This window comes from Amphiprion ocellaris, chromosome 3 (genome assembly GCF_022539595.1).
Source record: "Amphiprion ocellaris isolate individual 3 ecotype Okinawa chromosome 3, ASM2253959v1, whole genome shotgun sequence".
Taxonomy (NCBI): domain Eukaryota; kingdom Metazoa; phylum Chordata; class Actinopteri; family Pomacentridae; genus Amphiprion; species Amphiprion ocellaris.
In genome coordinates, this window is record NC_072768.1 from 22059518 (window position 1) to 22073644 (window position 14127).

At 39.1% G+C, this 14127-nt stretch overlaps 1 protein-coding gene across 14 annotated transcripts in view; it reads left to right on the forward strand.

Annotated features, from left to right (window-relative positions):
* Window positions 1-608: 608 nt before the first annotated feature.
* Window positions 609-14127, forward strand: part of ppip5k1b (diphosphoinositol pentakisphosphate kinase 1b) — a 64485-nt gene continuing 50966 nt past the window's right edge. For all 14 annotated transcript variants that reach the window (XM_035949257.2, XM_035949258.2, XM_023272612.3 and 11 more), the window contains exons 1-3: window positions 609-767; window positions 11075-11648; window positions 13220-13415. In XM_035949257.2, coding sequence (XP_035805150.2) covers window positions 11472-11648; window positions 13220-13415 — 373 coding nt within the window. In that variant the 5' untranslated portion in view covers window positions 609-767; window positions 11075-11471. The remainder of the gene's footprint in view (window positions 768-11074; window positions 11649-13219; window positions 13416-14127) is intronic.

The following is a 14127-nucleotide window of genomic DNA, read 5'->3' on the forward strand; positions in this document are numbered from 1 at the left end:
CCATTTTGTCATTGCCTTTTCCTTTTGTCATTGCCTTTTCTGTTTTGCCTTTGCTTTTACTTAATGGACTGAGCTGTCAATCAAATGGCTTTGGGCGGGGCTTTCTGTCCAGGGTGACCTGATCACAGGATTCCTGCCTGACGCAACAACAAAATAGAAAAGACAATGACAAAATTGAAAAACAAAAGGAAAAAAGAGAAAAAGGAAAAGCACAGACAAAATGTACCATTTTTTAAAATTAATTTATATATTTATTTATTCTTTTATTTATTCCTCTTTATATTTACACATTTATTTCCTCATTTTTTTTAACAGATTTATTTATTTCTCTTTATATTTACACATTGATTTCTTTATTTTTTAACAGATTTATATTTCATTGTGGCACTCCTGTGACTCCACACAAATTCAGGCATTTTCGGCCACAACAATCTCAAAAAAGGCCCGCGAAACCCTGGAGGGACTGATGATTTCACAAAGGGCTCCTCTCTCCTTGCAGGCTGCAGTGGTGCCGCCGTGACCGCTAGATGGCAGTGACGACTCAACTTTCAAAAACAAAACTTTATTTAAAAATGTTTTTTGAAAAAACGTGAAGAAAAAAAGAGAAGGAAGGAAGCCAAACAGAGCGGCGCTGACCGGACATGAACTTTACCGTGTAGCTCACAACTTCACTCTGAGTTTAACTACGGAGAGGCAGCGGCAGCTTCCCTCGGCTCAGTGGAAACAAGGAAGAGAGCAACCCGCTGACTCCCTGCCGTCTCCCGCCGGTGAGTCTCCGTCGCCGGCTGTAATTCTTTGTGTTTTCCTCTCTCGGAGGAGCTTTGAGTCCTGCGGTCGAAGAAAGTTGCATTTTGCGTTTGGGTCGGTATGAACAAAAGTAGGCGAGCTTTTTAACGAGTGGTAGGCGCAGTGAGAGTGTCAGCAGTGGGGAGCAGTTAGCAAGGCCGACGCACTGCTTTATTATAGGCGTCTTTTTGTCCCGCAGGAGCTACATTTTTTACTAAACCTCCCACTGGTTCATTCATTTTGCTGTGTAGCGACGTGAGACGCTGGCTGCGGTTTGAGACAGGCTGCTGGACACCTGTAGTGTTTGGTCCAGATGTAGTCTGTGAACCAGCACTTTGTCAGTGTAAGAAACCTGGAGTATCACAGCTCACCTCTTAGTGAATGTGACTTCAGTGATCAGAATATTGCAAACTAGAGCCTGACCGAGCAAGATATGTTGGTATATGCAGATATGAAAGTTTTATTTATTTATTTGTTTGTTTATTTTTTACCAAGCATAATGCAGAAAACAGTGTTAAGATTAATTCAGAAATGGTGCCATAATAAGGTTTGTTTAATATCTGCAGCACATGTAGCAGAGTGCGTATAGCAGATAGTGATGTGGAGTCAAAGGGTGTCTTCAAAGTAAGCTGCTAACTAGTTTATGAAATAGAATGCTGGAAACTAAATAACAGTGACACCATCACTTTCCCTTGTCAACATTCAACTATACTACACACCGATCAGGCATGACATTATGACCACCTGCCTAACACTATGTTGGTCCCTTTATGATGCTAAAACTCCTCTGACCCAGTGGGGCATGAACACAGGACCTCTGGGGATGTCCTGTGGCACCAGGATGGTGGCAGTGAATTCTGTGGGTTTCAGGGTGGGACCTATCTTGGCACATCCCACAGATGCTCAGAACAATTTGGATGTGGAGAGTGTGGAACCTGGGTGAACACCTTAGCTCTGTCATGTTCCCCGGGCCACTCCTGAGCTGTTTTTGTGGTGTGTCAGGGTGCGTTGTCCTGCTGAGAGTGGAAACTGGCATCAAGGACTGCCATTGCCACTGGGGGTGGAGGGTCAGGGGTTGCTTGACCTGCAATGTTTAGGTGGGTGGTACATGTCAAACATCCACATGAATGTCAGGACTCAAGGTTTCCCTGCAGAATGTTGCATTGTAACAAGATGATTGATGTTATTCACTTCACCTGTCAGTGGTCATAATGTTGTGGCTGACTGGTGTATATACATATGCATAACAAATATCGGTCAATGTATTAATTTATAATGTGATTTTTTTACTCTTTAGAAATTAGCATCATCCCCCAAACTCCAGTATCGGTCGGGTTCTTCTGCAAAGTTAGTGAGACCAACACAACTGAAATGATTCATTGCTTTGCAAAATAGCTCCTTATGGTGACCAGGTATTTCACTTTTCCTATCATTCAGCCCTAATGTAAAAGTTTGTGTAAATAAGTAAACGTGATTGAATAATGACTAGCCCTCTAATTAGTAATGAAGGACCTTAGTGACACCCGTGTGAAGACTGAGATGAAATGCGTCTGTTTATCTATGTGTTAATCACGGATTTTTCTATTTAAAATCAGTACCTTGGATACTCTTTGGACTTGTGACCAATATTAAGGACATCCATTAATAAGAAGTTCCATTTTCTACAGTGAAAAAAGAAACTATAAGATACTCTGAAAAAAATAGACATTTAGACAGTGTTTCTTTGCCAGAGAACAATAAAAAATAATAATGCTACAACACCATTATAACAAAAATGTCATACAAAGTGGTAGAAAAGCTCCAGTTGTTGCTTTGCTGACAAACTGAAGTGACAGAGGACTGAGAGTACAACGAAAGTTAAAAAAAAAGCCAGAACATAAACTACGGTGTGCTCTTAAGACAGGGAAATTGAGAAACCATAAAGTGGTTAATAGAGATTTTTATTTTCAGAGTACACCTAAACACTATTGTAGTTTTTTAAATGAAATTAACAGACAAAAAGGAAACAGTTCTGCATCAACCTTGGGTCTATTATCCTTTATTACATGAACAAAGATGACAGGAAATTGTCACCTGTGTGCCACACTTCAATCCCATCTGCTACATCCTTGTTTTTTCCAACTCATATATTTGTCCTTTGTTTTATTTCTGTATATTTGTTGCTGCTGCTGCTCAGATTCTCCAGAGGGCCCCATAAAGTTGCATTTTATTGTAGCTCTGAAAGCTGTGTACTCGACCAAAGTTATAAATCAGAAGGTCTGGAGTGACAAAAGAAAGTCTTGTATCTTTCCGTGTTCCATAAGTCATCTTATAAACCCTACATAGGTCTCATCTCCAGCAGCGAGTAATGATTTGGTTGATCATTGAGGAATAATGGGCCTGTTTTGCAGGGCCTGTGGTGCACCAGCCAGCCGTTCACGAGCTCTGTTTTCAGTGATGACGGCAGTTTGTAGCTGCAAACAAGCCTAATTTCTGAAGTGTTCAGTGCATAATGGATTTATGTGCTTGTAGAAGCTGCTGTTTCGCTGGTAGCTGTATCCTGATAACATCACCAGCATGTAATCAGTGATATTTTCAGGGCTGATGGTCACCTGCAACTCAGCAGCAGGTTTTATTGGTTATAATAATTCACAGCTTTGTTAATGATTTAGTCATAAATGCTCTTAAGATAGCACACTCCTCTTGTGGCTGTTCTTTTCTTCATAATGAAGTTGTGGCATTGGGCTTTACCTTTAAAGTGTCAGTTCAACTTTCTTTTTACTGACAATTGATGTCATTCAGTTCTTCTTTTTCTTGTTCTTCAGTAACCAACAATTATTAAATCTGTGCACAAGATATAATAGTCCATAGCTGACAGATAAACTACTGCACAGTGGGCCTCTGTGTTTTTCATTTGGTATCTTATCAGCGAAGCAGTGATAGTGAATATGAGCTAATGAGCAGCTCCTCTCCATTATACCTGTGACACGGGTTAACTGTGGTAGACAGTCTCAAAGGTTAAAAGCCTTTTATTGGAGTCGTGTTGTTGATCTCCGGCCTGGCTGTGATGGCTAAGTTGAGTCATCCTTGGAAAAGGACCCACAGGTTACAGCTGGGGATGTTTTTAATCCGCCCCTAATTTATTCATGGGTGATAGAGGCTTTTATTTTCCGAGGGGAACAATATAACTGGCAGATGGGAGACTGTAGTGCTTGTTTGTATGCTGATTTTTGTCTGGTTCCTCTCTCTGCCTCTTTTGTTTTGTCTTCATTTAAAGGAAATGTAAGTCAATTATGTTTCCAGTAGAACTCGTTGGTGTCAACAAATGACTGCATCTCAGTTCAGTCCTGAATGCAGCTTGTGATGGCCTGTAAAGCACAGAAACAAGTTGTACTTTCAAGACTTTCATTACGTTAGGTTAAGAGTGTTGCATTGTACCTGCACTGATGATAACGTGATATTTTCAAAAAAATGTAATTTTGATCAAATGTTAACTAGAAAAGCACTCAGAGAGTGCAGTACTCCACCGAGGTTGTTTATTCCTCCATATGACATTGTCAGAAATGCAGCATTTATTTTATTTATTTTTTTTTTAGAAATGTAGCATTTGTTTATTAGTTATTGATGATCAGAAATCACTGCAACATAGAGTGTGGTCATTTAATATAGATGTACCCACACACAAAATGACCTTGCACTGAGCACAGGCGTGTGTTATACATGTGTATGTTCTGTATGGATAGCGAATCGCGTGACCTAAATATGTAGCAGGTGGCAGGAATTGATGGGACTCAGAAACATCCCCACAATTTAATCAGTTGTTCCGACGGATAAGTCGCGATAAGTCTGCAGCGGTTGGTTTGTAGTAGGATCGCAATCATGTGATCATCAGCAGGCAGCTGACGTAGTGTTCACTTGTTGTCATAGTTACAGTGATGCTATCCCGCAAAGATACAGAAATCTTTAACAAGTCTGTGGATCCAGACTATAAGCCACATCATTGCAAAATCTAATCACTTGGTCCTTGTGTCACTTCCCTGAAAATTTCATCCAAATCATTAGTCCGTTTTTGAGTATAATTGCTAACAGACAGACAAACCAACGCAGATCGTCACATAGCACCGCTGCAGTCCTTGGTGGAGTAATAATAAACATATTTTAAATAATCCAGCACCAGTAACCATGTGGTTGATACTCCAACATAATAATGTGTATTGAACCGTATCATTCATTGCCACCTGCCGTATAACAGAAAAAGAACAACATGCAGCCAGTAGCTAGATAGTTGCTACAACAGTTAGCAGCGTCTGCAGCAAAATCATGTTGGAGGAGCTGACAGGTAACAGCGAGACACGACTGTGTCCACTATGTCCTGTCAGTGCCTTTGTTTCAGTTGACACAGTACTGATGGCAGATTCCGTGTGGATCTTTAGGTCATCAGTTCATCTGGTTGCCTTTTCATTGTCCGTTATGTGTAGTTCTTTTTCTATACTTTTCAAATTTTGTTTAGAGTTGCTCTTTCCACTTCCCTGCATATGCACTTTGAGTGTAATTCATTTCCCCCACAGTACCAAAGCACACAGTGAACAAAATTAAAGATGAATTTGAGTTACAGCCTTGATATTTTTTATAAAATTTTGCATAGCTATTGAAATAATACCCTCATCGGGAATTCTTATCATTTTGTGACAGCCTCTCATTAGATGCAACAAAACAATATTTTTTTCAGAACAGAAAATTGAAACATAGATTTTACTTTTCTTTGGGAAAATTGTTCTTAAAAATGCATATGGCATTAGTGTAGGTATAACAAACACATAGTGATACTGTTTGGTTCAGTAAACTAAAATTTAGTTTCAAAGGAGAACTGTGGTTAAAAATAAGCCTCAGTCGGGCTACTGGCCTGGTCGATATTCACCATTTTCCAATTTATAGTAATCAGAACCAGAATCAGAATAATATCAGTTTTGTTATGTTGTTTCATGGATTCCTGAGAAAATATCCTATTTTCAAAATGCACTACTTTGGCTGTAATGCAGCTGCCTCCCTATATCTGTAGTCCATCTATGGATTCAAGCAGCGTCCCGCCCACATCATTATCTGGTTGGTTACACATCATGAGTAACAGCCAATCAACACAGAAGGATAAATGGTAAAAGGTCTCTTTTTAATGAAACATATATATAAAACATAAATGAACAAAGCCATTTGGTGTTGGCTTTTTTGTGTTATTTTGTATTCTGACACCAAGATTCAAATTTTCACTAGAAATGTATATTGTTTCCAGATATTGGTTCATATCACTATAGGCCCTGTGAGAATCGTAGGGGTCGACTCTTAGTTTAAAATCCTCACTGGCAGTTTATTCTGTTCTTATGCTAACGTCTCAACCAGCAGAGCTCAGGAATCCCTGAAATAAGATGATTATGACAACCTTACAGGCCTGTACAAGGAAACAAATGCTAGTATAACACAGCAGGAGCATAACACACCTGTAGGTCAAACTTCACTTTGTTAACAAAAGGTGTAAACAAAAATGATGCATAGGTTTTTCATCTTTTTCTGAATTGGAAATAGCTCTTTTGATATTCAGGATTCAGGATCAGGCGAGCAGTGGCACAACTTGTTTGTGCACCTTGGATAACTTCTAGATGCAAATCAGGTGTTACAGGAATTAATTTTCTGGGGAAATGTTGTTTTAGTATACAGTATACCTGGAAATATTATAATAGTGGTATTAAGTAACAGTGAATGAAACCAGTACACCAGCTCTTCTCACTTTGCGCTTCCTACTTGTAGTTATTTTTATTGGCAGAATAATCTCATCTAGTCTGGATGTTCATTAAAATTTGTATGATTAGAAGCAGGTGGTGTGAAGTGTTTGCATACATGTGTTTTTGCCCATCATGCCGTGTGTTGCTTGTGATGTAGTGGCTCTTTATCTTGCCAGCACTAGCAGCATGCTAAAGGTCATGTCCTTGGCATAGCTGAATACACTGAGGCTCAGTGCTCTTACTCACAGCACCTATAGGCATTTATTTACGAGTTTATCTCCGTTAGTGTTCTTCGACCCCGGGCCAGAAGAAGGGCTTCCTCTGAGTTTAGTGCAGCTTGTCATCGCCTTGGAGGATAGTAATGATGAGTTATCTTTGGGTAGCATTGCTGGCCCTTGGCACTCAGCCCCCACTCCGCGGCTCCACCCCTCAGTTCCTGTCTTGTGGAAGAGGACAGTTATTTTTGGGTACCAAGGTTAGGCTGAATCTGGGGTGAGATTCAGCAGAGGTATGTCCTGGCAGAAAGTCCAGAACAAGGGAAGACATTGTCTGCTGTTTAGCAGACAGAAAATTTCACGGTGGCAGTAAAGTAATCTGCACTGTATGTGAGTGGATGTGACTTTAAATAAGGTCCGGCAGCCATTTAAAGACTGCATAGAGTGCACAGTTGGCTTGTGGACCGTCTCTGAGAGGTGATATGATCCACCCGTCTGTTTCTGGAGGCTTTTCCCCTCGAGTCAGCTGTTTGGCATTGGTGGAGGGGTCAGCATGGCGCTGGTGTTTATGCTTATGTGACACATGAACTGGATTTGGCCACGTGGAGTGTTGCATACATCAGTTCTTCTTGGTTGACTTCATATCACACATTGCTGTGGGGCTGTGGCTCAGTTACAGAGGAATGATATAACAGCTTTGTTTCTATATTTTGTGGTGTCAGATCACCTAGCAGATGAGCACCGACCACACACACACCCATCACCTGCAAATGTTTGGTGAATTTGTCCATTGTTGATAGATAAACAAGTGGTGGATTTCTGGCACAATGTCCTAAAGAGAAAACTGCATCATCTTCTGCTGCGATAGTGTGTTTGTATGATATGAAGTATTAAGTTGTTTCTCTGTGGTTTGAAATTGTTTCAAGAATTTTTGTGCTTACACAAGACAATTTTTGTTCGTTAATTAGTTGACTCAAGAAATCTTGCCGAAATCTTCTAACACTGAGACTTTTCTTGGTCGACAGTCATTCAGAAGACAGTGTGCATCAACCATAGATGCATTTTAGGCACCCTCAAAAAGATTTTAGCCTCCACCAGAGGAATATTACCAGCAGTGATAAGAAATGAGACCAGTATTTATTAATTGAGATTTAATGTACTCATGCGTAGTACAAAATTTCAGTTCATTATATTTTCAGATGTAACAGGTAATTGAATATATTTCGATGAAATAAGGTACACAGACTGATCATGCTGACTGTCATGACAGTCACAGGGGCTGAATTATGTGGTGCAAATATCTAACTGTGATTTTTCTGACACATGTTGCAGTCTGTTTTGTAGTTTCAGTTCAGTATTTACTGTGTAACAGATTTAAAACATGTGATGGAGTATTACCACATAAAATGTCAACAAAAGCATGACTGTCACACATGAACGCCTGCATGAATTTAAACAGGTGAGACAACAAATTGCAGATTTGGTAGTTGCACGGAATTTCAAATCACAATGTTGATTTGAAATATACTACTTGCTTAGCTGTGGTAGTCGCCCACCAAAGGCTTGTTCCAAAGCAGGAAAAAGCCTAAAGAGAAAGTAAAAGTCTTTGTAACACAATGTGACATTTGAGATTCGTCAGTTCCCACTTTTTTTCTGAGTTCTTGAGTTTTACTTGTACTTCTTGTGTTTGCAATTAGTTTGCATTCAGTGCCTTGTCAATATTTTTTTTCTTGACATACACTACTGTTCAAAAGTTTGAGGTCACTTAGAAATGTCCTTATTTTTGAAAGTGAAACATTTTTTCAATGAAGTTAACATTAAATTAATCAGAAATACTGGTTGCTGGTTGTTTTTTTTCAATGAAGACACCATTAATGTAATCAGAATTGCAGTCTAGACATTGTTAATGTAAATGACTATTGTAGCTGGAAACAGCTGATTTTTTATGGAATATCTCCATAGGGGTACAGAGGAACATTTCCAGCAACCATCACTCCTGTGTTCTAATGCTACATTGTGTTAGATAATGGTGTTGCAAGGCTATTTGATGATTAGAAAACCCTTGTGCAATTATGTTAGCACAGGAATAAAAGTGTGAGTTTTCATGGAAAACATGAGATTATCTGGGTGACTCCAAACTTTTGAACAGTAGTGTGTGCATTTGAAGTACTGGCTGTGTTTGAATGGTGTGTTTGCTATTTAAAATGATCAGAATGCTGCTTAATCAGTAAAACAGTGAACAGCAGATGTCTTTGTTTCCATTTCCCAGAATGCCTCTGTTTAAAAAAAAGATAAACAAAACACTGAAGGGGAAATTTCAAAACAATTGCAGAATCGCCTTCTGGGTATTTTAGTAAGTTGCGAAGCAGCCTTATGATGAGCACAACCATTAAATGTATAGAAGGAACAGCAAACCAACTCAGAGAAAGATCTACTGACAAAATACACATTTGCATAATTCATAAAAGATACATCTGCATTGTAGTTTAACCATATATGCTCATGGTACTGCAGTTATACTTTCACTATCAGACACTTTTAATAACATTTTAATGGCTTTTGTTCCGCCATTAAAAGCATTGTTTCCACTCTTACTTTATACCATTTTTCATAACTGATTAGCCATTAAGTCATTTTTCAGGCAAAAAAAAAAAAAGTTGTTCAATTTTGTTGCTTTTCTTTGTCTTTTGTGTTATTAAACTGACTTTTTTTTTAGACCAAGTTAATAATAAGGAAATATTCTGGAGGTTTAATGATAAGGAAAATAACTGCTTATTGCAGCTGCAAGTATTTGTATAAAGCAATGAGGTTTAGGTGTAGGAATAGTTGCAGAATGGAGGTTGTGACTTTTAGCAGGGACAGGAAATGAGCAGCTCTTCATTTTTTTGATATGTTTTAGGTTAGAAAGCTGCAGAATTTAAGGATATCCATGTTCAAGTGTTTAAAAAAATGTTATTATGTAATAATAATGATAAAAAACAACTGCATCAAGGCTGTTTGATAATAGTGACCATCTGAAAAGTGAAATGCAAACCAGAATAAAGCAGTATAAATACAAGACACAATAGAGGGACAGTCTAGTTTAGACTCTGTTGTCATGGCAACAACACACAGCAGCCTGGCTCTTTGGAAAATGAAAGAGTTCAGTGGGCTCATATGGAGTAAATGATGATGTTGTGAGTGATGAACATGTAAGTGTGTTAGTGGTGGGTGATATTGATAAGGAAATGAAGGGCCATTGATGGAAATGATCCTGATGTTTGTTTCACCCGCAGGAGTCTGACTGAGTGAAATTTAAATAACCCATGGGCTCGTCTTGGGCTGATTAAAGCAATGTTCTTTGATGTGAGGGAAAGATGAAGTTCAAACAGGCTGTTAATTGAATCTGATTTGAACATTTGATACAGTATTGGAGCTTGTTTTTTGCTATTACATGTTTCTCTGTGGTGTACACAGCAAGAATGAAGCTGGCATTGATTTCGATAACTGCATTATCACTGTGGTATTAAATTCTCATTATTATTTGTTTTCTCTGATGTTTCTCATCTACCAGCACCTGAACTTTAGTTTTCTCCAATGTAGTTTTGTTTCTATATCAACGAATTTCCTATTTATTTAATTTTATGCATACATTATGCATTTATCACAATGTTGTGAATTTCACAGTAATTGCTACTTGAGACACTAAGCATTTCACACAAATACATACTTTAAAAAAAATGTAATAAAATTTTTTGTACAGGATCTTAATTTTGTTTTACTGACCTCCAATTCACAAAACAGAACAATCATTTTATCTCTTCTTTCATTTTAAACCCGATAATTAAAATTTTCTCGTTTAATTATTGTGATGTCTCTTGATGCAAATGCCGTATGTGTCTGTAAATGCCAATTAACTATGGACCAGGAAATGATCAGTAAATAAACCACAATTATCTCACATTTAAATATTTCAGCAGTCAACAAAACAGGGATACTTTGTCACAAAATTTGCAAATGGTCAAATGTTTCTTGACTCTGGTGTTGCAACACTCCAGTTTCCTCAGGATTCAATGAAGTTTCTCTTCTGTTGTGTTGCTGATGTTACAGCCCTGACATTTATTTCACAAATGGTGGATGTAGCAACACTGCATTAACCAGTACTGCAGTTTTTCAGATCAGTTCTTCTAGTTCACTCACACAGCTGTAACTGCCGTCTGCATCTGCAATTAGTCGTGTTGTTCTCTTGGTGTATTTTACCTGTTTTCACCAAAAGTCACTGTTTTGAACTGGTTGCTCAACAAGTTTCTCAAATTTCTTTTGTGTCATTTTTTTTCCTAGGGCAAGAACAATGGTGTGCAAATGTTGACCTGTGTGAAGAAGCACTCCTAGGCAGTGACATGTTTTCTCCCAGACCTCCTCTGTCCTGATGCAGCGAGTTTTACAACTAGGATCCTGATTGTCTACCTCGACACACGTGGAGTCCACTCCCTCTTTTCTACCTCCTCTGACATCTGCTGCTCTTTTTCTACCTCAGCACGTACTGTGTCGAAGCTGTTATCAGCCAGCTCAGAAACGCCAACAGACCCTTCACTTTATCACCAAGCTCTCAGGTGTCAGTCATCCAGCTCCAGTGCAACGCTCGACTGGGTTTCTTCCTGCTCAGCAGCCATCACCGTTATCTGACTCCCTGCTGGGCCGGGCCCCCTGAAGCAGCCATGTTACGCCGGGGTCTGTGATGTCCGAACCCTGTGACGGACCAGGACCAGGGGAAGAACGGGGGCGGAGTCAGAGAGACGTTCCTCTGTTCGTGGTTGGCTGTGAAGATGACGAACAGGACATGGGCCAAATGGAGGCAGGCATGAAGAACGAGATGTTTCGAGAAGAGGAAATGGAGGATGATGAAGATGAGTCGGTGAGTAACAGGTGTACATTCAGGTGTACATGCAGCAGAGAGCCAAATTCTCTAGTGTACGCTTGTACGGTGGGTGTGTAGTAGTAATTTGTTGTTATGTTAACATTTTTAAAATGATCTTATAGTGAATCTTTTTAATATTGAAGAAGTCACCTTGCAATTTTAGATAAACACTCAGTGAGCAGCATTAATATTAGCTGCACATATTTATTAGTAATTGTATATTTACACTGGAAAAAGAGGAACAGAAAAAGACGCCACAGTAATAGTACTTTTTTAGGCAGTATGACATAAGCAGGCCTGGACATTTAAAGAGGAAAGTTTTATTTGAGGTTGTATAGTGGAAAAAGAAACAGAGACAAAAATATACAAAGATTGGCAGGAGAACAGTGCAGTGGATAAACAACTGTAAGGCCTCTGGGCTGTTGTGGATTTAAGTTGCTATAAAAGGACTTTAAGGTAGTGTTGTGTTAGCTGCTTGATTACCAGCTATGATATTGTCTATGTGTTCTGTCTGTCTTTGTTTTACATGTTCAGCTGGTCCAGTTAAACTGTCTGTCAGCACAACTACTGGCATTTGTTTTAACAGGACAGTAGCACAGCAAATCTGGTAGCAGCGTCTCATTAATGACAAAAAAACTAAATTGTGAAATAATCTTGTATACCCATTACATTTCAGATGGATATAAAGGTTTCCTTAACAATGTTTTTTGTTATTTTTATTTTTTAGTAATAGTTAATGCATTTGCGAGGCTTTAATACAATTGCAGGAACTGTAATATTTTCAGGTTTCAAAAGGAGTAATTACTGACTTAAAGGTCTGATAATAGTCCACAAACTGTAGAAGCCATTCATCATGAAAAACTGAGTTTCTGAAAGAATGAAAGATGCAAGTCCTGTTTTAAGTCCTTACCAGAGGTTGAAAAGTGATTTGAAGTTTGGCCTGAGGATGCTTTCCTCGGGAAAGGTCACATTGTTAGCTAAATCAGAATGAATAATCTCCGGTGCAGTGGTGCTTTCTGGGCCTCTCTCCTGGTCAGGCTCGGTTGTACATGATCAGACTTCAAGCAGCAGTCAGTAAAAATTTAAATCTTTGTAACAAAATTTAGAATAGCATAAAGTCCAACACAAAACTTGGTTTCAATGCCTTTGTTTATTTTACTTCTATTTAATTAAAATAGAATATATAATAGTGCCCGGGTAGCTCAACGGGTTGAGCTGGTGACCCACGAATAAGGGCTGTAGTCCCAGACGCAGTGGCCATGGATACGAGTCCGACCCCCGGCCATTTGCTGCATGTCATTCCCCAACTCTTCTCCCCACATTTCTTGTCTCTGTTTCCTGTTTCTATAGTAAAGGCTAAAAAGCCCTCCCAAAAAAATCCAAAAAATAAATAAACTTTTCAACATTTGTCCAGCAGTGTTTATAGGCTATTGAAAGGTAATATTATTAATAAACTGTTTCCTGGGCACAAGGCCTCTACGTTGTCCAGCCACTTTGGCATTTTTCTCCATTCTTAATGACCCCTCTCATCTCTCTTTTTCTTTTATCTTCTCTGTCCTCTCCATCAGCCATCAGAGCGACAGATTGTGGTTGGCATATGTGCCATGATGAAGAAATCCAAATCCAAGCCCATGACTCAGATCTTGGAGCGCCTTTGTAAGTTTGACTACATTGATGTGGTCATATTTCCTGAGGAGGTGATCCTGGAGGAACCTGTGGAGAAATGGCCCCTCTGCGACTGCCTCATCTCCTTCCACTCCAAGGGTAAACTTTGCAATTGTCAATAGCATCCTGTTAGGGGAAATGGTGACAGGAAGGTGGCTTCATATTTTAGTGGTTCATAGAGGATTGTTGCTTTAGGAACTTCACCTGCAGGGCATGTGTGTCACCATCCAGGTACATATCTACCTGGTTTAAGTTGGATATGGCCTTTCCATACTTGGATTTAATCTTATTTTTATATACAGGAACAAATCACCTGGATGGTTGTGACCACAGATAACCTCAATGTAAAAGAACAATGCAGCAGTAGAAAGTAAGAAGCGCAGTCTTGTCCTGAAATGTTTCAATTTGATTTGTCACAAACATTAAATTTAGGTTTAAATAGTAAGATGCTTCCCTGCTGCAGTAACCAGTTTATCTTCATACTGAGATGGGCATCTGATGTTTGACTGAAATTACATTGCAGTTTCTTTCTGCAGCAGCATATAAATCTGTTCTGTTGAAATAAATATTCCATGTCCTCTTGAGAAATACAAATACCCAAAAAAGCTTTACTATATTTTAGAAAGCATGCCAGGTTTGTGTCAGGCTGACAGCAACCAGTACCATTTTATGGGAATGTCTCAGTGGGCAACAGAGAGACTTGTGGGATTGGAAATATCCTTTAAAGGCTTGTAATGAATTTTCGTCCTCAGGCTACCATGTGTGGTCTAAAAAAAGCCTTCCTAGACAAATATGATCAATGCACCTCTCC